This window comes from Cladophialophora bantiana (genome assembly GCF_000835475.1).
Source record: "Cladophialophora bantiana CBS 173.52 unplaced genomic scaffold supercont1.6, whole genome shotgun sequence".
Lineage (NCBI taxonomy): Eukaryota > Fungi > Ascomycota > Eurotiomycetes > Chaetothyriales > Herpotrichiellaceae > Cladophialophora > Cladophialophora bantiana.
In genome coordinates, this window is record NW_015971580.1 from 538,740 (window position 1) to 564,830 (window position 26,091).

Sequence of the window (26,091 nt, forward strand, 5' to 3'; positions counted from 1 at the left end):
GACCACAACGTCGTTTGTGACCGCGGTGCGGCCACGGCAGGCAAGTCTGGCTCATGATGCCGCACTTTGGGGGATCGAATACTTTGTTAAGGAGCTTGCAGATGTGTCTATTATTATTTTTTTCCGGATGCTGGAAGTTTGGCTCCGAGCAAAGCCCTCACCACTTTGGGTGTGATACGGAGGCGACGCGAGATAGTCAAGCAACGTTTGCGGTGTAGTGGCCGGTGTTTGGAAATACACCATGCACCATGATGGGACCTTGAAAGTACCAAGAAAGACCACGCTGATACGGCTTTCAAACCACTTCAACTATGTTTCGGGCGGATCAAAGAGAGTTCATAAGAGCGCTGGACCAGATCTCAAGAGCGGTGACAGTCTCGCAGACGGCGTTCCCGTGTCGAATGGCAGCCTCAAGTCGACCGGATCGTAAGTGGATGAGCAGAAACAGTAAATCGCTAGCCAACGAGGTTGCGAAGAAGCCATGCCACCAAATGTCATGCCATTATTTCGTGAAATCTCCGAGTTAGAGTTTGTAACTCAGCTGGCAGCTTGCAGCTGAATGTTCTCTTCCAGATTCCCTTTTATTCTTCTGTCTCACACTCTCAAACTTTGTCGTCCCCTGGACTTTTCTTAGGTAAGAAGAATTGGGCCTACAAAGTGGAAAAGAAAAGGCTCCGGTCCCCAGTTCTTGCTCGCCCCTCCGTCTTCTTCACTCCTCAGGAATAGTAGCCGATCCTGACAACACACATCTTCCTGCGACCATCCTATCTCTCGGCGTATTTGCCATGGCTGGGCCCGCGTCGTCCACGTCTGCGTCTAACGCTGATGTGGCACAGTCCTTGAAGGTCGCTCTTAACGCAATTGATGCCGCTGATCCACAACTGAGAGAGCTCAACCGGACAATTCACGGCAACCCGGAACTGGCGTATAAGGAATTCTTCGCTGTGAAGACCATCTCTGCCTTCCTGCAAAAGGAAGGCTTTTTTGTCACCGAGCACACATACGGTCTCGAAACATCCTTCACGTGTGAAGTCGGCAATGGAGGGCCCCTGGTCATCATCTGCGCAGAATACGATGCTTTGCCAAACATCGGCCACGCCTGTGGCCACAATCTGATCGCCACGTCCTCGATCGCAGCATTCCTCGGCGCCGCAGCAGCGTTGAAATCCTCCGGCTTACCGGGGCGGATACGTCTTCTCGGCACGCCCGCCGAGGAAGGTGGCGGGGGGAAGTGCAAACTGATCGACGCCGGCGCCTTTCGCGAGAAAGACATCGTGGCTGCGATTATGGCACACCCAGTCACGGCTCACCAGTTCCGCGGCGGGTACACGGGACTGGCGGGGTTGAAATTCATCGCCTCCCACAAATTCCGGGTCGAGTACCGTGGCAAACAGGCCCACGCCGCCGGCGAACCGTGGAACGGCGTCAATGCCCTCGACGCGGCCGTGGCGGCGTACAACAGTGTGTCGATGCTGCGGCAGCAGATGAGACCGGACGAGCGCGTGCACGGCGTCATTGAGGATGGCGGGACGGTGCCCAATGTCATTACCGCCTACACCAGGATGAATTGGTATGTGAGGGCCCCGGACATGGTGAGGGCGGACAATTTGCTGCACAAGGTCAAGAAGTGTTGTGAGGCGGCAGCCGCAGCCACGGGCTGTGAGATCAGTTACATTCCGTGAGTTTTGACTCTACATCTTCCCCCCCCCCTCCGGTCCCCCTTGGCACGCTGTGATGATGATTTCGTGGGTTTTGTAAGGGGGGTCTTTGGCTGACAACGCGGCTTTTGGTCCCAAGGGCCCCTTCATATAAGAATCTCCGGGTGAATCTGCCCCTGTGCCGACAATACGTCGAGGACATGGCGACGCTGGGGGAGAAGATCATGGTCAAGAATGATGAGTCGTACACAGCGTCGACGGACATGGGTAAGTACAGAAGCCACCTTCCCTTCCTTTATTCCATCACATCACTGTCACAGCGCGAAAAAGCAAACCAAGCAAGCAAACTGTAGTCAGTCAAACCCGTTAACCTTAACTTATGCGCCTCGCAGGAAACGTCTCGTTCGAGGTCCCGAGCTTCCACGGCGCATTCCCCATCCCCACGGACGCGAACGTCTCAATGCATCATCCGCGCTTCGCCGGACACGCGGCAACAGACGAGGCGCACAGGGCGGCGATCCAATGCGGCAAGGGGATGGCGATGCTGGCGTTACGCGTACTCACCGACCCGCGTCTCGTGGAAGAAGCAAGGAAAGATTTTGAGAACTTGGACGACTGACTGATCGAGTTCTGTGGAGAATAACTGAATTGATGACCCGTTGAAAAAGATCTGCTCTGAAACGTAGATTCATGGATTGGTCTTTTCTAGGTCTTTGATAACTTCGACAACTAACAAACCGAGCGGCGATATCTTTAGCCGTAGTCCGGGTGCGAGAAGGATATGAATTGAGTATGAATTGACCTTGACGCCGGAATGGTTGCCTGAATGTCTATGATCTAAATTAATGCAATTGAGGAAAGAAATAAATCTAGATGGCCTGCCCAGTGCCCGGGCTAGAGATGCGTATCTCAACGCTCTCTGATCAAGGCGCAATGCCCTATCCGTCTCAGTCTCGGGATACTAGCTGTATGGTATCCACCATTTTCTACCGTTTTCAAGCATATGCGCTGTTGAGGGCGGCAGGACTCTCAGGCAGAATTAACGTTCCGGCAAGAACACTCTCCTTGGTGGGTGCGCCTTGCTCGTCAGCAATAACGGCAATGACGATCCCCAGCGGTTCGATCTGTGGCGGGATTACGGCGCTGTATGTCGTTGTGTTAAAGGCGACAGATATATTGTAGACGCCGTGGAAGAAGACGGCATAGTAGTCCTTCTGCGGGGTGAAATGAGGTTGGTTGTCCGGCTGGGTGAAATTGAACACCAGAGTCGAGCCCGGTGTAATCGACGTTGTGTTGGCGGCGGGTGCCATTTGTGGAAGATTCTGGCGCGAGGTAGGATAGATAGGGTTCTCCGGCGGGCAGGAACCGTTGACAATCCATTCATTCGTGAAGTCTAGAATCTGGTTCGCATACGGATAGATAGTATCTGCTGGACCGGCAAACGGAGTGGACTTCCAATTGTCAATGAGCGACCATGTGTTGTGGCGTGATTCGGTCGCGGCTATGGCAACAAGGGCCGCCTTGGACAAAGTGAGTTTGGCTTGCAATTCTAGACCGGTGAGGAAAGCCATGCTGGAGATTTCAATGACCGTCTGAACGGCAATGTAGCTGAGGGGGTCCTCGTAGGGATATTGGTACTGGCATGGTCCCGGCTTGACCGAGTTGGTGGAAATCTGATCCTGGAAGATGCGCAGATGGCCGGCTTCGTTGTCGCGAATTTGCTGAATGCGCTCGTACGTGGTATTGGGGAAGCCGGCTTCGATAAAGGCAGTACTGTTGAACCGTTCGACCCCTTGTTGGTAGAAGGAAAAGATGACCAATTCGGCAGACAGCAGGTTTTGGAAGAGGAGGTCGTCTTCGCCGGGAGGTCCAGCGGTGGTATTGAGGATGGCACCTGTGACATTGCCGGGGAATGGAGCTGCTTTGCCGCTGTATGTGCTGTACAAGGAAGACTGGCCCGGAATGGGACCGTAGGATGGGTTGGAGAGTTCGGAGAAGAGTGGCTCAGTGACTGGCGCACAATGTGCTACGTCGAAAGCTAGAACGGCGGCAAGAGCAGTAATAGAGTGTAGGAATACCATGATGATTTAAGAGATGGAAATAAACTTGCAATCGTTGTGTGAGCTGGTTGTGTTTGATCCATACTTAAAGGCGTGGCCTTTGGGGTTTTTATACCCTTAGAAAAGGATACAAGGGCTGTATCCATCATCGCCGGCGAGACGATGTAAGGCCGCTCGAGGAATCGTCCTGAATTGGAATAGAGTCAGGCAGCAAGGCTGATCTCTGCTAGCCTTGGATGAGGTGTTTGGACGTTCGCGCCTGTGTTGTCGTCGTGACGATGGTTTGGTAGAGGAACTGAGTAGATCAAATAGATCAAATAAACCAGTTTGGTGTCGTGGATCGCGTCCCCACTTGCCCCACCTTCCTAAAGCGGTCTATTTTTCGATTGGTGTGTTGCGAAGTCGCTGCCCATTTGAACCCACAGCTTCCAGCTTGCAGCCTCGAAGGCTCTTCATAATAGCGAAACATCCCTAGCCACCGACCTTCGTGATGCTCAGCCTCAACATTCACCCTTTTTGCCCTTCCCCATGCCGTCAGTCTCTTCATGACTACGAACAGTCCCGGCTATTGCTTTCCAAGCACTTCTCTCCGGTCTTCCTGCCCGCCAACCAGACTACTGTCTCACTTTCAGCTGGACAGACGATCTGTTCTCTTTCAGGCCACCAAGGCTCCAGCAATGCCTCTTTTGCGGACATGACCACCGGAGAACAATGCCAGAGCTGACGGCATTTCCTCTCATTCCTTTCGATACTTTCGTATAAGACTTGCGACTTGATTTCTTGAAGGCGCACGTAGCAACATCCTTTTCTTTGAGTTTCCTCCCCTTTATGAATCAGCAACTATGGTTGGCCGTGGTGGGTGAGTTAGCCGGGCTCTTTCAAATAACATTCAGTTCTCGACGGGACTTTTAACAGGGTGTGCAGGCGGTCAAAGGCATGCTTTACCTGCCGCCAGAGACGTCTGAAGTGTGGTGAGCTGCCCACCACCACCGCTAGTCACTCTGTCGCATCGTGTGCTAATCTCCACCCAGACGAGACCAAACCGAAATGTGTCCGGTGTCAGAAAAGCCAGCTCGAATGCGCAGGTTATCCAAACAATCTCGAGTTCATCAACGACAATCCAGCATATCGACTGCGTAAAAGAGCTCATCCTCGAAAAAAAGCATCATCGCACATGCCAGGACCGAAGCCTAGCCTGAGTATTTTGGGGGATGATCTATACTTCACTTATATGAACCAAGAGCTGCAGGACGGCAATGCGTTTGTTGACGAACGCTGGCCAGGACTATATGCTCTTTGTATGCCTGATTGCCTTCCTCGGCGTTGCATGATGTCATTTGCTGCATCATTTTTTGGCCGGAGGGTCAACGTGGAACAGGCACAACGAGAAGGAATGAACCTCTATGTCCAATCTCTCAGAGAGCTCAATGAGCGTCTTTCTCGACCTGGGCACTCGTCTCCAGGCCACACTGTACTCTCCATCACGATCCTCACCATCTGCGAGGTGGGTATCAAAATTGGCCTTTCAGCGAGCCAAAGTAGCTGACTTAAATCAAGTATCTTACTGCAACAAGCGGCACTGCCTGGATCCAGCATCTGCTGGGTCTGACCGAGTTCTTCCGGCTTCATGGCTTCAAGATCTTTAAAGAGCCATATGTCATGTGGGCATTCCAAACCGATCGGTTTTGTATGATTATTGCAGCCATCGCCGCCCGATGTCCGACATGTCTCGCCTCAGAAGAGTGGAAGAACGTCCCCTGGTCAGTTTCTCAATCACCAAAGGCTCCTGTAGAGTATCTGATCGATCTCGCTTCTGAGCTTCCTGACTTGTATCTGAATTTCATTCACTATCTGAAAACAACAGATCTATCCGCAAAGGCAAAACTGAACCTTGCCCTCGAGACAGATTTTGCGGCCCTTCTCCAACGTCTGCGGGATTGGAACATCAAGTGGCAGCGTGAGCTTAGGCCACAAGCTGAGGAGGTCCCTCTGTCACGGTTGGAACAGCAAAGATTCGGATTTACTTCCAAGTTGGTCTTCGACAACATACCTACCCAAGGCTACACATTCATCCTGTACAACACTACGGTGATTATTCTTTTGGAACTCTGGAAGACGCTTCGGAAGGCACAAATAAGGCCATCCACAAGCCCTAAGTCCATTTCCGAAGGTGAGATCAGGCGGCTACCTGATCTTTCTACCAACGAAATAACCCGACACCTGAACGGTGGGCCCGCTGGAGTCTCCAATTCTTCTCTGGTATATCAAGCTCGCGAAGCGGCTCTTGATATCTGTCGAACGATGCCTCTCTATCTGACGCCATCAGAGACCCGGGCCCATGCCATTCAACTGGTCATCCCCATCCGCATGGCACTCATTGTGTTTCGTCAGAATGGTGGCTGCCCGCAAGTAGCCTGGCTGGAAGATTGTGTGCAGCAGATCGGCAGGTCGCAGCGAGGGTGGGAGATCGGAAGGTACGCCATGCAGGAATACGGATATAGTTGAACACAGATGAAGCTCGTGAATTGTAGGGAAATCGATCCTCGATCTCAGCTTGAGGAAGCTATACTGTCATCCTGTATGCGGGATATTGGGTTTCGCATGTTCCCACTGTTGCTTCGAGCGAGCCCGCGCCGTCAACCGGAATGCCGTCCCTCTACTTTTCACCCCAGCTTCTCAAGAGTCTCTCCGAGGCCGGCGGGTTCCTTCTTGAAGCAGATGTGAGGTTGTACCGTGCAGACATGTCAAGAGAGCCAATTCATGTCAGGCTTCCGATATTCGTTCCGGTCCTCGGCTGAAACATGTCTCGATATCATATCCCCACGATATCGGGGCCTCCGCCCCTGCTAGCACTCATTAACCGAATAAAGTCATTCCAATCAAATTTATCTCCGACAGCACTGTGACTCACGGTTCCAAGCCAATACGAGATCGGCCTTTCCATTTAAAGCTGAACGATTGAAGGGAAGCTTGTTGAGCGAACATCCAAAGCCACCTCCAACACTCCGCTACGTCCGCAGCACCTCAAGACCTAGTTGTGCAGACGGAGATGGCCATGACCTCGTGCTGCCTCAAAAGCTTCCAGTGGGAAGGAACGCCTACCGGCCGCATGGACAAGCTCGGCAAAAGCGACACATATATCACTGGTGACACCGCGGATCGGGCAGTTCTCTTTATCCACGACGCATTAGGCTGGACGTTTCCCAACGCAAGGCTCCTCGCGGACCATTACGCTCAAGAAGCCAACGCGACGGTCTACGTACCAGACTTCCTCGGCGGCGAGATCCTCCCCTTCGAACCGATCCTCAAAGGCCGATTCCACGAGGTCGACTTTGTAGGTTTCTTGAACAGAAACTCTCGCGAGATCCGCGAACCCGAGATCTTTGAGTGCGCTCGTCTCCTGCGCGCTAAGTATAAGAAGGTCGGCGCCATTGGATTCTGCTACGGCGGATGGGCTTGTTTCCGTCTCGGAGCAAAGGAACACCAGCCCCCATTGGTGGATTGTATTACAGCGGGCCATCCGAGTCTATTGACGAGGAAGGACATTGATGAAGTCGCTGTTCCCGTGCAGATTTTGGCTCCGCAAGATGACCCGACCTACACGGCCGAACTGAAGGCGCATACCTTTGAGACTGTCCCGAAAGCGGGCGTGTACTTTGACTACCTGCACTTGCCCGGGGTGGAGCATGGGTGTCTTGTGAGAGGAGACCCTGAGAGGGCCGGAGAGAGGGAGGCGATGGCGAGGGCCAAAAACGCAGCTGTGGGCTGGTTTAGGCAGTTCTTGCACGAGAGCTAACCGGAAGAGCATACCACGAGCACCTTTAAGTGCAATCTTCGGATTAAGCGGCGCCTATGTGTATAATTTCCTTTCATCTATATCTAGAAGTGTAATAACTTTTCAGCCGTTACTGTTCAGCGTCTCCAGGATACCAGTCCCAAACGCATGGACTGACCAGCAAGGATTATCTGGTACTGAGATAAAGACTCTATTCTTCCTTGATGCCGCTTCTATGAGCAGCTACATCAGCTGCATTATCGTCCACTCTCTGCCTCGTCATCCATGCCTCTGTTCCTAGTGTGACCCAACAGTACCAGTCCGAGATGAGGTAGGGTCTGTCGACGAGAACAGCAGCCCACAGGTAGGGCGTGGCGAAGGGATATTCGTTGGCAAATTCGACGAGGCCGTTGATGTATCCGTCCATACCGAGAACGAACCAACTATTCCGTAGAGGACGTGTTAGCTTGGCGGAGAGAGGAGGGGAGGGGAGGCGAGAGCTCAAGAAAGAATAAATAAAGCGTCCGTGTATGAGCTGCGATAGGGAAGATAGAGAACTTGCGCGAACCACAGACAGACATGGAATTTTCTCCAGAAGCAATACAGACGCACCCACAACAGCACTGGGTTGAGCATCCCCTCAACCATCTTCCGCGTCATGTGAGGACATGTTCTGTACATCCCCCGCAAGCCGGGTTCGTACAGGAGACACATCAGCCAGTGACGAAGGCCGCTCCTGTACCACCGCTTCATTTGGCTGGCAAAGCGCGAGTCGGGCATGATGGAGGTGCCGACTTCCGCCTCCTTCGTGAGCTGCATGCCAAGTTTCCATTGCCTTGGTTTCTTCTGATCGTTGCTGGGCCCTTGGGGTCTAAAAAGATGCTGGAATAGGACCCAGCGCGTGATGAAGCTGTGGTCGCCGGAATTTTGTCCTTAGCCCATCCACATGTCGTTCCCAAAGGCACTTTGTAGCGCTGGGTCACGCGCGATCTCGGAACGAAGTAGTGCTGTGACACCTGAGACGCAAAAGTTGATCCCGCCATCCGCTTCGTATGCACTCTTCATGCTTCCATGCCGTTTCCCCCGAAGACGGATGGCTGCGACCTCCCCCGGCGTGATGACGTTCGGGTTCTTTCTTTTGGTTGGTAGGTGTGAACTGCCAAAAGGATTCGATGTCAGTATCTTGCATTGCAACAAGTTGACATTTGAGTTCCTAGGAGTAAGGAAATTTGATCTTTGCGAGCACAACTCACGTTATCGGACCACCGACGAGTCCAATATCTTCCTGCTGAAAAGGTGCCAGCAGATGATTCAAAACAGCGTCATGTTGTCAGTAAGCGTCGTCGTCGACCAACACCATAATACCTCCTCTGCTTGCACTATGCCTCGCAAATGTTAGTCTCGCTTGTTCGCCTTCGGAACTGTAAGGATGTGGATATCTGTCCCCCGCAAATTGTCCTCCACGGACGGAGTGCGCACAAGTGCTCGGACTCTATCTTCTTCTTCCACGGTGGTGATAATGAGGACCTCAAGCGGTCTATTCTTAAGCAAGCCGCCAAGGCATTCAGAGAATGTGGGATCTGTGTCGACCGTCGGGATAATGATGCTGACATCGGAGAAATTGTATGCACGTATTTCCGGAGGGGGCAAAGGAAACTCGCGATATCGTTTTCGATTTCTGTCCGATATCCGGTGCTCGATAAAGTCCCAGAGGCTACACGACCCAAAGTTAGAACGATCTGGCAGACAGTCTCAGGTTGATTACGTGAAGGCGCCTAGGAGAGTAGGAGGCGAGAGCCATGTCAAGCTGGGTCGTAGAGGCATCAGATATGAAGCAAGATTGGCTGTTGCTGAAGGGTCTCGAAGTCGCTTTGATGCTCGGTGAGCAAGTGTGTAACGACAGCCGCGGGGAGTTTGAGCAGATGATTGATGATCCACATATTGCAGTCGTTCTCTTATAAAGATGTAGATATTTGGAGAAGAGTCAAGCATGGTGTGTCAGTTGTTTGAGCGAACGAGGGCCATGAATCCTGGGTGATAATTGCAGTGTCTTGCGGTAACAACGAGGCATCACACAGACTCCCATTGGGGTCTGGTGACAGGCAACGGTCGAAGATTCACCGACCCCGGACAATATGGCCAGACCATACAAGAGACAAAGCCACTAGGTGATTCCGAGAACTGATAATCTGGTGAAGCGGCTGAAGTTCGAACAGTGGTAACGAAGCTCCACATTAAGCAACCCTGAAGTTGTCTAAAGGCAGCAGTATAACCAACGCAAGAGATTTAGCTATAATACCCGTGCCTTGTCGTCCCTTATTCCGCGTGGGTGAAGTTGAAAGAGAGTGTGATGTAGTGATAAAGATTGAAACTGGAGGCCAACACTCTGAGTTCTTTCGCTCTCGAAGCTGATGGTCGATGCGGACCAGCTCTAACAGGTCATTTGGAGGCCAGAGAGGGAAGGCAACACTGTTGGTGACTTGAACTCGGAGAAATGGACTGTACTATTCGTTGTCCTCTGAAATGAAACTTGGTCGCGAGAGGGCTCCCTATTAAAAGTTGAAATATACTTTTGCAGCGTGGGTTGAATCATGTAGACATCATTGCGCATATAAGGCATCAAGACGCAGGATTTGCGACATCTTTTTGGTCAAGCCTGCGACTTCCTTCTGGAGGAAAGCGAGCGAATAGCAATACTCCGAACCCTATCAACGCGACAGCCTGAGAAGCAAAGTCAGCAGCGTCGCTTCTGATAACAAGTTGCCTTTGTCGAGCAGGAATACTTACCGCGTTGCACGTGAAAACAAGTTCCGTTCTTCCGATGCTCGCAAACGCCGCAAAAATGATACCAAACACAAAGGTCGTTGACAGTCGAGCCATGTTTTCGACCAGAGATACTCCGGCGAGAGCGTCAGTTCTCTCATTGCTGGTAGCAGAACTTCCCACCATTTGAAGAACTGTCCCTTTTGCCGCCGAACCAGTTCCAGCAGCGAAAGGTAGAACAACCGCAACGAGATACATCTGCCAACCTTGATGAACGAAGGAACAAAGCAAAGTTAGAAATCCATCAGCAACCAGCGAAAATCTGGTGTATGTCAAGTCAAAAGCAAATGTTTGCTCCTTCTGGAGCTCCTTGTCGTTTGATCTGTGGATATTGTCGGCAGCCGCCTGATCTCGGGAGTCTGCTAAAAGAGGCGCACGCTCTGACGGCATAACCTCTTCGGAATTTGCGATATGCTGCTGCTCTCTCTTCACTGCCCATTTCCTCCCGATGGCAATCAACTTCGGGAACGCAAATGTCAAGAAAACACCCCTCAGCATAGAGTACATAAAAATCAGGCCACCATTCTGCTGTGTACCAAAATCAAAGACGTCTGTTGAATAAAGTTGTAGCAAAGTTGGCAGGTACCCTTGTGGTGAATGTTAGCGAGGATATCACACCCCAACCAGAAAAGCTTACCTGTGGCTAGAATCCCGAGAAACACCCCCCAGGCAAGCAGGAACGCACCGTACTCTGTTCTGACAAGACCGTCTCTTAGGATAAATTTTCGAGGCGCAAACACCATCAGGGGATCGAAGAACTTGGTAAAGGCTGAAGTCACCTTCGTCTTCTTGACCTTCATCGAATTCGTATCGTCCTCTTTCGGCTGGGGCGGGATGTGCGGCAGGAAGACAAAAACGTACGCGCACGAAGTCAGAAAGAGGATCAAGGTCAAACGGAAGGGGGCCTTGATATCGAAGGCTTCGGCCACAACACCACCCAACAAGAAACCTAAGGCAGAGCCAAACATCATACTTCCAGTCAGTCTACCCAAAGCCGCTGTTCGGCCTTCGTGCTCCACAACGTCCGTAATAAAGGTGTTGAGTGCTAGCAGGTACCCGCTGGGTCCCCCAAAGATGGTGACAATCTGGGAGCACTGGATGATGATGATGCCCGCGGTTCCCCAGACTTCGACACCCACATTCTGGATCACCAGCCTGAGGGCGGGAAAGAACACCTGAGTCATCAATGTTGGCTTGACTCCGATGCGCTTGATCAAACTGCCGGTCAGAAAAAGGTTTACAGTCCCGAAAACGGTGGTGCTAGCACCCAGCAAAGATACCGATAAAGCTGTCGCGCTTTCAATTGGATGGATAGAACATCGATCAGCATCGTCTCCAATGTTTGGAGTGGTCGAGTAAGCCGATGGTGCCAGTGCCGCGGAGAGGATCGAAGCCCACGTTCCGGTTGTGGATGAGCGTCCAACTCCGTGCAAAACTCCAGAAGGGTGATCTTTATAGTAAGCATCGCAAGTCATGAGCCTGAAGACATATAACAGCGGCACTTGGGTTACTCCGAAGCTCAGACTGGTCAGGAAGGCACAGAGGAAGAGCAGATACCTCACGGACCGGGGCCATGTCGCTGGAGCTACATCAGGTGATTCGTCTTCGGGCGGGACTTCCTGGACAGCCACGCTCTCGACAAGGCTGAATTCCTGCGATCCAGTGCGATCCAGCAAATGTGGAGCGGCCTCCTCTAGATCTTCGCGGTGTACAGACGAGGCTCGTCGACTGCTGGGGTGGCGATTGCCCATCCTCGGCAGGTATGCGGTAACAATGGATGCGGCGAGCACAGATATTTGAGACAGTGACAGCAGCTGGCAGCTTGCCTCCCGCCTCTCATGCTCGGAATAGACGTCGACGTGAAGCTAATCTATTCCGCTTCGATCTGGTCCATCGGACGGGCAATTGTGACAGAAGGGAAGGTTGTCAATAAGAAGAGATCGGGGTCGTGTAACGATGCGGTCAAATCTTTGAAATCTCCAATGCCACCATCGTCGGCTCAAATGCCGATTTCTTATCGTCACGTGTAAAGCTAGCACTTATCTGGAAGGCGCCGACGGCGGCAACGCGGATCAACCGCCGCCATCGTCGAGCTACCGAATATCGCTAAATGCCGTAGTGTTATCACGTGTCAGGTTAACCTTCCCTCTAGAGCTGTGATGCCACTCCCTGCTGCCCCGTTTTGCCCGTTGCAATAATCCATGTGGTCGCTTGCTTCCTTATGCGCCCCGTGGGATTGTCTCACAAATCATAACAATAGCTCATTCGCGTCTTTTTGTAGCTGAGGCGTTGACATTCTGCTCTGAGATGTTATCGCCTGTACCGGCGGTGGTTGTAAAAGCTTTTGTGAGCGATTCTGTGTTCGTCAAACTACAAACAAGCTTTTTGCGTTGTCCCACATCCACCAAACGGGCTTTGAAGTTTCCAACGTTCCCATTAGAAGGAATTTGCATTCCTCATCTTTTGGGGTTTTCTAACAGACCTCTTTGTTCCCTGTCCGAACTTATGACCACGTCCAGAAAGATACCTGAGGATCCAGCCTCTTCACTTCCCAAGGTGATGGGCTCTTCCGAAATACTGGGCGAAAGGAGAACCTAGTCTCTTAGGTATTTCTGTCTCGAGTTTTCGCACCCTGGCCTTTCTTACGAAGCAGCAGAGTGTTGAGGCGGATATCGAAGGTCGTCAAGCACATGTGCCGATGGTAGCCCATGCCACGATGACCACCGGTTGAGATTCTGGGTTTTTGATATGCTTTGTCTAGTCGCTGGGTCTTTTGACGAGATACCGGGCAAACGTGCCCCATATCTTCCGGTACTCGCCCGCCTCGTATTTGCGCTGGGGCAGGCTCGACACCCGTTGCCCTTGTCGAAGTACCGGGTGAGCTGGAGGGCTGGTTTGATGGCTTCTGGCTCGAGGTACGGCAAGGTTCCCCCACGCCTCAATGCCATACCGACTGGCTGCAGCTGACATGACCCGGGCCGACCAACGTGCTATTCAGAGGTATACTCTGGAAAACACAGCAAATATGGGCTGCGCCAAGTTGGTTACGCACAATCGCGAAACAGGACGACCCAGTACTTCGATGGATTCCGGGCACCGAGCGGCAGGACACAAAGGCCTGGAAGAGCCCAACACACTTCACACAGGCTGTACCGGTCAGCGCAGGAAGTCGCAACAAATTGTAATCACTTACAGTTTGGACTTTGCTCTCGCTTTTGCTGGATGAGACAAGATTCCTCGATATGTGCACAAGGTTTGCGGTCTGGGGCGCGCCAGAAAAGTTACGAAGAGTTCCGAATCGGTTCAAGTCACTAGGTTCATTGCCATCCGTCGTCATTGTCTCGCGGGTCACGGAAGTCAGGAGCCGGGATCCTGTCGGGAAGGACCTTGAAGATACGTAACTTGTTGCAACCCTAGGTACTCGGAATACTTACACGCAAGACGAGGGTGTTCCGGGATCGACCCCAGACATACGCGCGAGGCATCATCGACCTCGACTGTGTCCAGTAGATCTCGAGTGTCGTGGAGCTCATTCGGAGATGAGCTGGTAGTGCTTTGAGATGGACCTGTGACAGCTGGATCGACAGACAAATGAGGTGGTAGTGAGGTGTTGGAGGGGTTTGTAGGGTCCTGCGCCCCTGATGGCTTGGGATCTAGCTCTCACTATTGTTTCCCGGTGCCGTTCACAGTGACAGCTGTGCTCTCACATGGGCGGGTGAAAAACCCTCGACACGAACCAGCGTTGCTACTATTTGGTAGGCGCTATGCGTGACTCATCAGTGATTGATTGGTATCTACCTATCGAGCGAGGAACGAATGAATATCTGCAGTGCCAGGCCCGCAACAGTCCGGGACAGACATCACGACATCAACATTTTCTTCGAACAATCTTGCCACATTCCCCAGGCGATGCCATGAGTTGTAGCGTAATGCTTCATTGTGAGACGCAGAAGGAAGTTGGGGATAAAATGATCGGGTCATCTATTGGTGTCAGTCATTGCGCAACATCTGAAGCCGTCGGTCAGGGGATATCGTGTGTGATGGAATCACTCTTCTTCCGTTAGATGGTTTCCACCCTTATCCGCGGGTGTCCCAATGCCCAGCTGTAATACCTCGTAGCCTAGAAGCTTCACCGATGGGTATGCGAAGTAGCACTTAGAGCGTGGGAGTGAGATCGTGTAAATGATGGCCATTTTCGTAACTGTCGGAAGTCCTGTTCATCATAAATTTCAGGTGGATCAACGGCGCGAGGGTCCTGGAAAGGCTGCCTATCGAAATCCCAGAGGGAGCCACAGGGATTGTGTAAAGAAGTCTTCATTGACTTCTCCGTCCGAACCGTCATCGAGATTGATAGTCCCATGATCGGACATATATCGTCGTTAAACATACCTAGTTCTGGCCGGAAGAGGTATTTGTCCTTGTCGATTTCACCTTCAAAACCTATTAAAGGTAATCCTCTCGGTCCGAATCGGCGTCGAAATCGAGAGTCCTATAACAGAACTTGACGGTATTGGTAGTAGGATTCAGAGGTAAGTCGGACAGGTGCAGTTTGCCATTAAATACTGATTTGCAAGATACATTATCAAAGGTGCTTGACATATAATCGCGAATGGGTTGGTCTGATAGTCCTTGTGCAGGACCATGAATCTGGCAGCCGTGACAAGCATAACAAATACAGCTATAAATCTCGCTAGTGGGGGGCTGTATTGCATTATAGAGTCATGCACTCGAAGCCTCTGACTGGATCTTGGATATGGCTTCTACGTATCAGGCTTTGGTGCCTGCGAGGATCTTCTGGGCGAGACGGTCCTCTTCGATCCAGTCTCTTCGATTGAAAAGAGTATTCCGTGCAAGGAGCATTTTTGAACACGACAGCAGGTTGCATGAACAAGAAGGTGATGGGAGTTTTTATGCCTTCGTGTGCGGCAACGACAAGGAAAGGCCAATTCACTGTCGCGTAGGGGTAGTGTGACAAAGCCGGAGATGAAGACTGACCGGGTGAAGCCTGTATGTAGAATGTCAGCGTTATTTGAGTCACACGACGACCAATAGCACGGAAAAAGAATGGTGTGGTAATAAATTGAGTAAGAACGTTGTGTTTTGTTTCAATCTCGTCGGGACCCGATGACTTTGAACGGTATCTCAGAGAGCGCGGTAACATTAGAATCGAAGGCGCACTTGCAGCTGAGAGATTCTAGCAGTAAAGCAGCTGCCGTGGCTGTGCGCAACCGAGACAAGAGAAGTGATTCCTAGATTGTTGTGTCCATTGCAGACGTAAAACTGCCTCCTGGTCTGTAACTTCTTGATTCTCTCTCGTCCATTGCTCTAAAGCACAGCATCAGCAACTTGATTCTTCGAGAATAGTGACGATCGCTGCAAGGAAGAACAAGAAACCAAGAGCCACCGGCAAGGAACCGGTATGTTTTGCCACAATTGTATGACGAGGCCTCGGACTTGCGGTCTCTACTCAACCTAAGCCAGATCGAAATTTCTGCGGATTCAGACTTCGTCTTGCATCCGAGGTCGAGAAGTTCATCCAGTTGACAAAAGGAAAATGAAGCTGGACCCTTGGTTGAAGAAGCCGGAGGCCGGGACCGACAGGGAATGTAGTGTGAAGGATGCTGCTGTCAGACAGCGCTCCTGTCCTATCACAATGGACGGAGAGAGATTGACAGACAGCACGGGGATGAATGTGAGACATGGATATTCCTTCACGTTTCCAGCTGTCCAGCTTTAGGACTTAGAATACATATTTATGCCTTGCAAAATAGCGCTCTTTCTAATCTTTTCCTCCTCCCGCTGGTCCCGATGAACAGCAACTGCCACCTTCCAAGAGTGATACGCAATTACAGGACGGTAGAAGAAACAACAAAGACTGCATGTCTGGTTGGAGGTTGGCCGAAGGGCGGATCTCAATTCTCGTCGTCATCTTCAAACATCGCGTTTGTGAATAGGAGATGCAACATTGGTCTGAGGAAGCAAGATACGAGGCGGAATAAGAGCATGTACCTGTGGTTCCATCATTGCCTTAAAGGCTAGAGGAAGGTGGAAGTAAAAGAATTGATCGCTGGGTCGGTTCGCGTCATCACGGATCACTCAAGTCCTGGATCGCTCCAACGAGACTGTCCGGGCCGTAGTCCTCGGTCATCTCGGCGACGTCAGTCAGTGGAATACCAGCAAGGTTGACACTGATGAAGACAGCTGTCAAAGGGTATCAACAGAGTTCTGAAACGCCTTTAGTCTAAACGGAGCTGAAACTTCGACTTCAGTCCACTCGATTGGCCTCGTCTTTCATTCGCATCACTGGATAAGTAGAACAAGAGCTGGCGGAAGCGTTCGAAACCAGAATCCCATCCAGAGTCCGTTCCGCAAAAGGTGTTCAGGGGGAAATGACGAGGCGGCAGAAGGGCAGCCTCAAAATCACGTCATTCGTCTAGCCTGCGCCACAGATAGATGTGAGTCTCTCAAACAGTGTCCCAAATCAGCCTGTGATACGGAAACCAAGAGTCCGAGTCCGAGAGCAGAGGGTTCATGTATATTGTAGTATGTAATATGCATTTGCTGAGATTCCTATCTTTCCAGAGGTCAAACGATAACGATCAGAGTGGCTTGCAAGTTGATGCGGAAGACAGATGCGAAAAGAAAGTTTAAAGTGACGAGTGAAACAGACTTTGCCAAGCCGCCCATTCGCACTGTGTACCGAGTAATAACGCTGGATAATAACTGCCCAACAACAGCTTTTAGTTGAAGTGTAGTAAAGATACTAGCCGTTAATTTATGGTAGGTATGCGAGCGTAGAGTCGAGTCGTGGTGCTTCTCTACACCTGCTCGTACCTAGCTGTAGGCAACGGCAGAATCGAAATCCGATGAAAATGAGTTGCACGGGTAAACGGCGAGACAGTCAACGTCCTCATTGTTGATATTATTTCACTCGAGCCGTGATTCATCCCCACTCGGGCGGTTACTGTCGAATGAAAAAGCATGTCAAAGCGTTGCCCAGGTTATACTCCGGACTTTGGCTGGCGTGATGGTAAAAACTCTGGATTGACGCATGTACTTAGGCCGATCAGCAGTGGCCACATGGATGTCCAGGGGTGAGAGAAAGCAACAATGAGGTAAGCCCCGCCGAATCCGGAAGCGAGTTCGAGGTTCCAGGTTATGGACAATTACAGTTAGCGCGGCCAATTCCACAAGCCTGTCAAGCTCATTGGTCCCCTTTATATAGTTCATACTAGCGTTTAACCTTAAATCCACTATCGATACTGCCCGATACTGCCGCAAGATTGAGCTTCATTTCGGGATCGCCGCACATAGGCTGCAGCCGCCTCGTGGCGGAGAATAGCCCTCTTGGCAATGCAACACCCTTTAAGACCTGTGGATGTTTCATCTCTACTAAACCCGTTTTCTGGACTTTTTCTTGCTTTTGGCCCTCTGGCCCTCTCGCTTTTGTTTTGCTTCGACACAAACCGCTTTTCTTCGCCTCCCCACTTGGCCGCGTATTTCCCCACGGTTGCAGGGCAATGTGCTCGCTCATGCCTGGCTCATGCTAAATTCAACAACAGGATTGATCTCCCCCTGGACAGAGATTGCCGGTGTCGAAAAGGAAAGGAACAGGAGGCCCGGCCCCTTTAGAACATAGTGAATGGCAGCTTCACCGCTATGGGAGGCAAAAGATGGGTTATGATCGTATCCACTGGAATCGACAACAGGCAAATCAGCTATTGTTTGCTCCCCGGTATGGAATTAGGTAGCTCGTGTCCAGGAAATCAACTCCCTTCTTCCCATACAGCAGACCAATCACGGCACGTTTCTCTTCCTTTGCATAGCACAGCACGCGCTGAGGTCTCATGAGTCTGGCCCCCGCGATCCACTCGCACCTGATCCACGACCATCTCCGGCTTCAAGGCTGATTTCTCCTATGGCTGAGGTTGAGTTGTTTCTGTGAGTCAAAGTTTGCTGGTCCCATCCCCTAACGAAGGATTGGTGCCTTCTAGGCGGTGGAATAGCCGACTCCAACTTCCTTTGTGAAATTGCCATGAGAACTTTTGCTGGCTGGCAAATTCTGAATGGCGCTGCGCCTGCGCGCCTCTCCACAGGCATCTGGATGCCCCGGCCCCTTTTGGGTCAAACCTGCTCATGGCTTCGAGTACTTGAGGCCTATATCTTCCACCACTCCGACTGTTCTTGTTTTCTATTCCTCAAGCGTGTCAAGTTCACTTCAGTCATTCGTTTTTAGCTCCTGCTCAATTAAACCAACTTCTGTCACTCGTTCAACCGAAGTTCAACAAAATCAAAATGAAGACTGCTGTCGTTGCTGCCCTTGTCGGCTCTGCCTTTGGCTCTGCCATTTCCTCCCCATGGCTCGACTGGACCTCGTCGACCACGACGACCACGACCACGACCACGACCTCGAAGCCCGTGAAGCCGACCAGCACCTTGTACTGCCCAATCACCACCACCTCGACTGTCTCCTGCAGCGTCGCTGGCAAGTCTGACTCTTGCGTCACCAAGCCCGTCACCATCTACCCTACTGATGCCGCTTGCGAGGCTCTATGGTCCGACTGGACAACCTCCACCACAACTACCACGACGACAACAACCAAGCCGGCTGTCTGCACTTCCACCATCTCCACATCTGTCTCTTGCGCTACCTCCTGGAAGAAGGAGTCCTGCACCACCAGCACCCTGACCGTCTGGGATTCTTCGCTCTGCTCCGGCTGGGAAGACTGGGCCACGTCCACGACCTCCAGCAAGCCCGTCGCCGTGACAAGCACCACCTCCGAAGTCTGGGGTGATTGGAGCGCCACCACGACCACGAGCAAACCTGTCTCCCCTGTCAGCACCACCACCTGCAGCCCATACACCAGCTTAGCTGTCACCTGCTCAGCCAGCGGTTGGAAGACCAGCTGCGCTACGGCCACCGTGACTGTTACTCCTACCTGCTCTGCCGTCACCTGGGCCGACTGGAGCTCGACTTCTGTCTCCCCTGTTGCCGCCGTCAGCACCAGCACTCCGGTTGCTGCTGTGTCAACCTCGACCTGGGGCTATGCTCCATACTCCAGCAGTGCCCCAGTCGCTCCCGCCACCTACACTGGTGCCGCCTCGCTCCCCAAGGTCGAGCTCGGTGTCCTCGCCCTCGTGGGTCTCGCTGCTGCGTTGTAAATTTCTGGAGGGGATTATTTTTCCATTTCTCTAATAGCTTCTACCTGGCAAAGTTGGACATACTAGCGCACGTGGTAACGACGGAGATGGTCCCATGAAAAACAGGGAGAAAACCCGACACAGGTTTTGCACTCAGCTTTTCTCTTCGATAGTCGATAGCATAATTTGTCAAATGGAGCCTGGTTGATCAATATCTCGATGTTTTTCAGCTAGGAGTTTTTTTCCTATTTTTCTCTTTTCGCGGAATAATGTGCTCGTGATGACGCCCTTTTCATCCATCTTGTTGCTGCTGTTCTCGGCAATTCTTAGTCGACCATGCCCAATACATTTTGGGTGATGGGTAGTCTGAAGACTGCACTTCATCTGGCCTGTTAACTTCATTCCGTGGCCAAGGTCAATTTTGCAAGTCAACAATTCTTTCACTGCTGTTGCAGATTGGTTATGACGGTGGAGATTCGATATTAGCCCAGCCATTAATGGCCTACTGTATATGGATGATGTGGTTAGCGCTGTAGTCCTTATTCAAACTCTAGACTGCCGACTTCTCAGCACATTTTCACCCGTAGTTCATTTTACTCGCGACTCTCATTCTCCCAAAACACCATGCACCGGATCTCGACGCTGGTTCTCGGATCCCCGTAATCTTCCTCCGAGTAGAAGGATGTGTGCGGCACCCTCCTGGCGCGGCCATCCTTCTTCGAGTCAAATATCTTGAGCAGCAGCACGTCCTGCGGCGTCATGTGGCTCTTGTAGTACCAGCGGTGGGCCGGATTCGCCTTGACAAGCCAAGTCTCGAAGTTGTTCCCCTTCGAGACGCCTTCGACCGAGCCGCTCTCTGGTGGCGGTGTATGCGCTGTCACACCGACGAGGTCTGAGTCTTCAACTGTACGTGCATCGCAGACAGCTAGGGGGTCGCGTGTTACCTCGCGAATGCTGTTTGGACATGTCAACTTCACATTTTTCTCTCTCCATGACGCGCACTGCGGTCGAAATATACTTACGGACGCCAGGCATTGATGATTGCCCACCTCGTCTTTGTGAGCCGCTCTCGTTCCTCTTCATCCGGCAAATTGTCACGGAGGATCTGCTCGGCACCGACATAGGAGTGATCGACATGAGCAAAACGTGCCGGAACCTTTTTGCGAATGACTTCGTGGTCCTCCTTCCCCTCCCAGGCACGTTGAGCATCTTCCCACCGATCCCGACGGACTAGGTGGGAGAATGGACGCACTTGGGTGGCGCCAGTCCTGTCGTCCTCAATCAGTCATCCGGTCAAGATACGAGCACAAATTGCAGCTAAATATGTCATACACTCTCTTCAAGAGCTCGGTGATTTCAGAAAAGAGACGTTCCTTCACTTCCTCATCGTCAGTGAATTGTTTCTCTTCAGTCTCGTGCTGCAAGATCGCGAAACCCTGCTTGTCGAGGTTGAATTCTTCCTCGAAGCCTCCTATATCTGCGATCTGGATGGGGTGCGGGTCGTGTTTCCTGCGAAAGGCTCCAGCTGTGGAGGGGTAGAACTCCTTGACACCACCTTTTGAGGGATCAAGATAGTAGTTTAGCGTACTTTGGACGACATGAGTCGTCCCGTTGGCGAGGAAAGAGTCCTTGATAGCCATTTGGATAGACCAGCTGAGTTTGATCACTGAAAGAAAGCCTCTGCAGGTGTGGTGGGCTCAAACAACGCTCCAGCACAGCGAAATATGAGCAGCAAGACTGCGCATATAACCATTGGGAGGGTGATTGATTTGGCATGTGATACCAAACGACAGTCTTCAGGTTCAGGCATTTCGGTATAGTGATTCTGACAGGCAATCCTCATTCAGGCAAACTGGAACGCAACAAATCATCAGTTCAGTCGCAACACCCTGGGTATATCCTGGTATGTCCCACTCTTGTCGCTGACATTCGGCTGAGCAGATAGTTCGTATCAGAAACACAGTAAGCTTCCGTGCAAATCTGGGTGAGAGTAAATGCTGCGGCAGTTGGTTCGCAACTCCGCGACAGAATAAAATACCCAGAAGTCTCGAGCAGGTGTGGAGAGGATGATTTCATGACCTCCTTTGCTGAGCACTCTACGGGGTAGTTGACCAAGAATAGCTTTGCGAGTACGACCACCAGCTGATAGGCGAGCCTCGTCAGCCTGATCGACTCTTTCTTCATTGCCACCAGTAATATCCCTATCGTACAATAACCCGATACAGACCTTGACCCATAGTTGTCATCGACATTCTCAGCATACGACATTACGATCAACCAACCACACGCGCAAGGGTCCAAATGATTAAGCACACAGCGGATCGTGTCAGGGTGGACGAAACCCACACAGAAGAGTGATGCAAACAATCTAGTCACACTAGGTGGAGGGGAAGGTTCCTGACGCCACCAACGCCTCATTTAGAAGCGGTGAAGGGATCTTTTCTAGTTGTGCTCAATGGTTGGCCATATTTGTATTAGGTTTCCAATGTAAAAGTTAATAGAGGACGCCTTGCTTTCTCACGCATCCTCGGAAGTGGCGGAGACGGCGGAAACGGCGGCTATGACGGATCAACCGGGAGGGGCTTCGACGTGGCATAATGAAGAGCATCACAGCAAAGTCAACGCGATGAGTGGACAGTTCCACCTTCAATTGAATGGTCAGATATTGCGATCCTGTCAGCAACCCTTCGCAGAAAATTCTATCACGAGAATATGAGAACATGATTGTCTCCCTTACCACTCGTCTTTGCAACTACACCCTCTGACGAATCGTTTGATTTGCACGGTGCGGTTATATAACACATATCGAGGCATTGGCTTCCTCGCAGCTTGTCGCAATGGCCGAGTCAAGCAAGCAGAATATCGAGGGACTGAAACGAAGGCGCGTCACCCGCGCGTGTGACAGTTGTCGAGTCCTGAAATCCAAGGTGGGAGCCGACCCATGATTTTACAGTGCTTATGCTGCCTGTGTTTGGTGTGCTTGAGTAATACAAAAAGACAGAGGTCTAAATCTTGAATTGCACAGTGCGACGGCCAACGCCCCGTCTGCGGACGATGCGCGGGCTACGGATATTCTTGTCGTTGGAACGTCCCTTCGACCCGAAGGCGACATTCTGAGAGCCGCCAGACGCAACTAAGCCTCCTTGCCGCAAATGGCGAGATCCAGAAATTGAGACAAGCCATCAGAAGATACGACTTTCTCATTCAAGGATTGCGCAACAGTCTCCCGGAGAACGACCGAAAGGCCATCGACTTGGGCGTATCAGCCATCCAACTCCCTTCCTTGTCGCCAGAAGCGGCAGATACTGGCACCACCAACCAGTCGCCCCCGAGTCAGTCTTTGCCTGACCAAGAGTCAGCCTCCGTCCTGTCGCGCCGGTTTCTAGGCGAAGCCAGTGACATCACTTTCTTCAACACGATGAAGCAGGCGCTCACTCTTCGCTCCGAGGCTGAACAGTCTGAGGGCGATACTTCGACGACGCAGCTTGATAGCTACGAACAAGATGGAGCCCTACGTACGGCCTGTGCAGACAGCGCAGCCGAATCTCTCCCTCCCAGAGCCATTGCGGACAAGTTTCTTGAAATCTACTTCTCCACCATTCACATGGCTTATCCTTTCATTTGGGAGCCCGTCTTCAGGCAAAAGTACGAGGCCTTCTGGGGTTCTGATTCCCTGCAGAATTTTCGTGGACCTTGGCTATCTGTGCTTCGTAGGGTCGCCATCCCGAGGTGTATGGTGGATTGAGCTCACGCGCCACAGTGACAATTTTTGCCATTGGGGCGTGCTACGAAACGTTTGCCGATACATGCGAGAGAAGCTCTAAGCTTCACCAACATCATCTTTGGTTCGATCAAGCAGTCTCCATTTCACAGTCAAATGAAAAAGAACAGGGTATGGACTATATTGCTGCACTTCTTGCCCAGTGTTTTTACCTGCTAGCAACCTGTCAAACGGATCGGTGAGTTTGAACAGCGTATGTATCGCTATGACCTAACAACCCTGTCACCTAGGGCTTGGACAACTTTGGGGAAAGCAGTCAGGAGCTCTCAAAGTATCGGTCTCCACACAGAGGATGTCAAGCGACTGGCATCGGACAGTTTGGAGCGAGTTTCAGTGGTTGAGAATCGCCGGCGCCTATGGTACTCACTCTATGTCCTCGATCGTCTGCTCTCGTTGCAGCTCGGACGGCCTCCAGCCATTCACGACGAGGACTTCAAAGTCGCATATCCGTCCAAAGCCTCTGATATGTCGATATCGAATGGCACAGCTGAGTCTAAGAGGAACCTGAGCCCAAAGGACCAGGAATGCTCCAATGGTGAATACTTCGTTGCCATGATTCAGTTCTCTGGAATCATCGGACGGGTCTTCTCCCTTCTCTACGGTCCCAACCGGACCGACAATGCTGTGCTGGCGCTTTCTACCATTCAGAGTCTGGATCATGATCTCCAGCAATGGCGAGCGAGTCTGCCACGCGCTCTGAGATTCGATCTCGCTCACATTTTTCAGAAGTCCACAATATTGAAACGCCAGGTGAGTTATCGAGGTGGAAATCCAGCTTCTCCATAGCTGAATGAGAGACTGGCTCTGTCAAAGGCGCGGGCTAATATGCTGAGCAGAGGAACATGTTGGCCATCAAATTTTACAACCTGCAGGCCCTGATTCACCGACCGTTGCTGTCGTCCTCGCGATTTCTGCGCTCGTGTCGCGACCCGTTGGCTTTCTACCAAGCTGAGAGAGGACGCATCGTGCAGTCGAAGAAGAAGTGCGTCGTGGCCGCTCAGCACACCGCCCGCCTCCTCCACAATGTGGCGGACAAGAAGCAGCTGATCTACGACTTTCCTTGGTGGCAGATGATCTCATGCCTGATCTGCGCGACCTCGATTCTGTTAGTAGCGAGTCTCTGTATGGGCGGCGACGAGGGTGAGGTCGAAGACATCGACTGGCTTGCCGTGGACGAAGACGCCGACGTCTGTCTCACCGTTTTTCGTGAGTTGAGTACCAATTCCAATGCCGCCCGGTTGGCGGAGAAGATGATGCAGGGCCTCAAAGAGACCCGGCTCAACCCTCAAGGTACGGAGTGTTTGGTTTGACCCAATCCCCCCCAAAACAAAGAAACCCACTTCCCCCTTCCTCTTCTTAGCGACATGTCTTCCCCCCCTAGAAATGAATATTAACTGCCCTTCGCGAGCCAAACAGGCCGCCCATCCGGCCTCCCCGGAGAAATGAGCAACAACGCCATGATCGGCGGCGCGGGAGGACAAGCGGCAGTGAACAACAACATCCAGAACGCGCACGCCGCAGCGGCATCCCCCTCCTCCTCCCACTGGTATCCGATCTCGATGATGGACACGACCGTGTTCGACGCAGGCGCGCAGAGAATGCCGCTCAACCTCTCCGAGCCGGTCATCTGGTCTTCGCAGTTCGTCAACGCGCAGTACAATCCCTTCTTCGGCAACGCCACCGCCGAGTTGGAGGACTTGTGAAATTTCTTCGAAGGGCCGGTGGGAAGCGTGAAGGGAGAAAAGCAAGATGAGCCTCGTCGTTGCCGTCGTCGCCGGTATTTTTCGGGGACGGAAGAAATCGTCTGTGGATACAGCTGGCTAACGTAAACACAATCACAGAGTCTACGGCTCCAGGAATTATAGGTCAAGTATTATTTGTATTGCATATCGTCCCGTTAGTTTCATCCCTACTGCCCCGACTTCCTATCCCAATATCAAAACCCGATTGACTTCCCCCAAACAATGAAAATCAAGCCCTCGTAGCTCCAGCGTCATGAACCTTCTCCTTTCCCACGCTGGTGATGCCATGCCAGAACTTATGCTTGGTTCCCCCTGTGGTGACAACGACCTCCGGCCTCTGCGACTCCGACACCCACTCCGGCTCTGCTCCTGGTTCTGGTTCTGGTCCTGGCTGGGGATTGCCCGAGTTTTGTCTCCCGTTGATGGGGTCGCCACCTGCAGAGCGTCTACGCAGGAGTGCGCTCAGACGCGACGACCGACGCCGACGAGGCTGTATGGTGGTAGCAGCCCTCGCGTCATTTTGGGCTGGATCAGGCGGAGCCGGCTCTATGAGGTCCGTGTCCGTGTCCGCGACGTCAGCGTTTCGAGCGCTGGATCCAGCTTCGGCGTCCACTGGCACAGGGGGATGCTCTGCTACTGGACTCTGCGCGACTTCGAGTGGAGGCCCGTGGTTCTGGATCTCCAGACTCAAGTCAGATTAGGGACCCGTAATTGGGTAGAGGAAGTAGAAGAATACAGATAGAGAGAGAACACCGGAAATCCAATAACACGTGCTGAAGGAAGGCCTCTCAGAGGCTATGGATGCATGTAATACTTGGTGGTATTACTTACTTTGCTTCCCGATGTGCCGTGGAACAGATTATCCAGCATTGTTTACGATCGCATGTGTTGTATTATGTTCTCGCACAGCTCCTTCTGGAGTCCGGACAGGCACCTGCGGGCACCTGCTAGAGCGCTCTGGGGCAATTTATATAGTAACAGACTCGAGACTCGAGACCGGCTGGGTACCTCAAGAAGCAACACCCCCTCAACGCCGCGTGACGTCCTAAAGTAGAGATCCCGTCCTTCCCCCTTCTTGTCAGGGACCATGTTCAAAGGATCTGTGTATCTC

General features: G+C 51.9%; 11 protein-coding genes across 11 annotated transcripts; 5 read left to right on the plus strand and 6 right to left on the minus strand.

Moving 5' to 3' along the window:
* Positions 1-785: 785 nt before the first annotated feature.
* Positions 786-2,277, plus strand: Z519_04515 (uncharacterized protein; the record flags this gene model as incomplete). The annotated part of the gene is made up of 3 exons (XM_016762261.1): positions 786-1,678; positions 1,798-1,925; positions 2,051-2,277. 3 exons carry the CDS (start codon positions 786-788, stop codon positions 2,275-2,277), a joined length of 1,248 nt encoding a protein of 415 aa, XP_016621208.1.
* A 376-nt stretch (positions 2,278-2,653) lies between these two features.
* On the minus strand, positions 2,654-3,739 carry Z519_04516 (uncharacterized protein; the record flags this gene model as incomplete). The annotated part of the gene is made up of 1 exon (XM_016762262.1): positions 2,654-3,739. The coding sequence occupies one exon, from the start codon at positions 3,737-3,739 to the stop codon at positions 2,654-2,656; it is 1,086 nt and encodes a 361-aa protein (XP_016621209.1).
* Positions 3,740-4,560: 821 nt separating this feature from the next.
* Z519_04517 (uncharacterized protein) lies at positions 4,561-6,223 on the plus strand (the record flags this gene model as incomplete). Its single annotated transcript, XM_016762263.1, has 4 exons — positions 4,561-4,577; positions 4,643-4,689; positions 4,750-5,222; positions 5,276-6,223. 4 exons carry the CDS (start codon positions 4,561-4,563, stop codon positions 6,221-6,223), a joined length of 1,485 nt encoding a protein of 494 aa, XP_016621210.1.
* Positions 6,224-6,767: 544 nt separating this feature from the next.
* On the plus strand, positions 6,768-7,514 carry Z519_04518 (uncharacterized protein; the record flags this gene model as incomplete). The annotated part of the gene is made up of 1 exon (XM_016762264.1): positions 6,768-7,514. One exon carries the CDS (start codon positions 6,768-6,770, stop codon positions 7,512-7,514), a length of 747 nt encoding a protein of 248 aa, XP_016621211.1.
* Positions 7,515-7,704: 190 nt separating this feature from the next.
* Z519_04519 (uncharacterized protein) lies at positions 7,705-7,920 on the minus strand (the record flags this gene model as incomplete). The annotated part of the gene is made up of 1 exon (XM_016762265.1): positions 7,705-7,920. The coding sequence occupies one exon, from the start codon at positions 7,918-7,920 to the stop codon at positions 7,705-7,707; it is 216 nt and encodes a 71-aa protein (XP_016621212.1).
* Positions 7,921-8,888: 968 nt separating this feature from the next.
* Z519_04520 (uncharacterized protein) lies at positions 8,889-9,485 on the minus strand (the record flags this gene model as incomplete). The annotated part of the gene is made up of 2 exons (XM_016762266.1): positions 8,889-9,207; positions 9,259-9,485. The coding sequence occupies 2 exons, from the start codon at positions 9,483-9,485 to the stop codon at positions 8,889-8,891; spliced, it is 546 nt and encodes a 181-aa protein (XP_016621213.1).
* Positions 9,486-10,112: 627 nt separating this feature from the next.
* Z519_04521 (uncharacterized protein) lies at positions 10,113-12,067 on the minus strand (the record flags this gene model as incomplete). Its single annotated transcript, XM_016762267.1, has 3 exons — positions 10,113-10,214; positions 10,281-10,903; positions 10,954-12,067. The coding sequence occupies 3 exons, from the start codon at positions 12,065-12,067 to the stop codon at positions 10,113-10,115; spliced, it is 1,839 nt and encodes a 612-aa protein (XP_016621214.1).
* A 6,544-nt stretch (positions 12,068-18,611) lies between these two features.
* Positions 18,612-19,478, plus strand: Z519_04522 (uncharacterized protein; the record flags this gene model as incomplete). The annotated part of the gene is made up of 1 exon (XM_016762268.1): positions 18,612-19,478. The coding sequence occupies one exon, from the start codon at positions 18,612-18,614 to the stop codon at positions 19,476-19,478; it is 867 nt and encodes a 288-aa protein (XP_016621215.1).
* A 572-nt stretch (positions 19,479-20,050) lies between these two features.
* Positions 20,051-21,097, minus strand: Z519_04523 (uncharacterized protein; the record flags this gene model as incomplete). Its single annotated transcript, XM_016762269.1, has 3 exons — positions 20,051-20,411; positions 20,480-20,725; positions 20,790-21,097. 3 exons carry the CDS (start codon positions 21,095-21,097, stop codon positions 20,051-20,053), a joined length of 915 nt encoding a protein of 304 aa, XP_016621216.1.
* Positions 21,098-22,294: 1,197 nt separating this feature from the next.
* Z519_04524 (uncharacterized protein) lies at positions 22,295-24,941 on the plus strand (the record flags this gene model as incomplete). Its single annotated transcript, XM_016762270.1, has 6 exons — positions 22,295-22,384; positions 22,483-23,167; positions 23,218-23,416; positions 23,469-23,988; positions 24,075-24,528; positions 24,655-24,941. The coding sequence occupies 6 exons, from the start codon at positions 22,295-22,297 to the stop codon at positions 24,939-24,941; spliced, it is 2,235 nt and encodes a 744-aa protein (XP_016621217.1).
* A 268-nt stretch (positions 24,942-25,209) lies between these two features.
* On the minus strand, positions 25,210-25,850 carry Z519_04525 (uncharacterized protein; the record flags this gene model as incomplete). Its single annotated transcript, XM_016762271.1, has 2 exons — positions 25,210-25,653; positions 25,812-25,850. The coding sequence occupies 2 exons, from the start codon at positions 25,848-25,850 to the stop codon at positions 25,210-25,212; spliced, it is 483 nt and encodes a 160-aa protein (XP_016621218.1).
* Between the last annotated feature and the right edge of the window lie 241 nt (positions 25,851-26,091).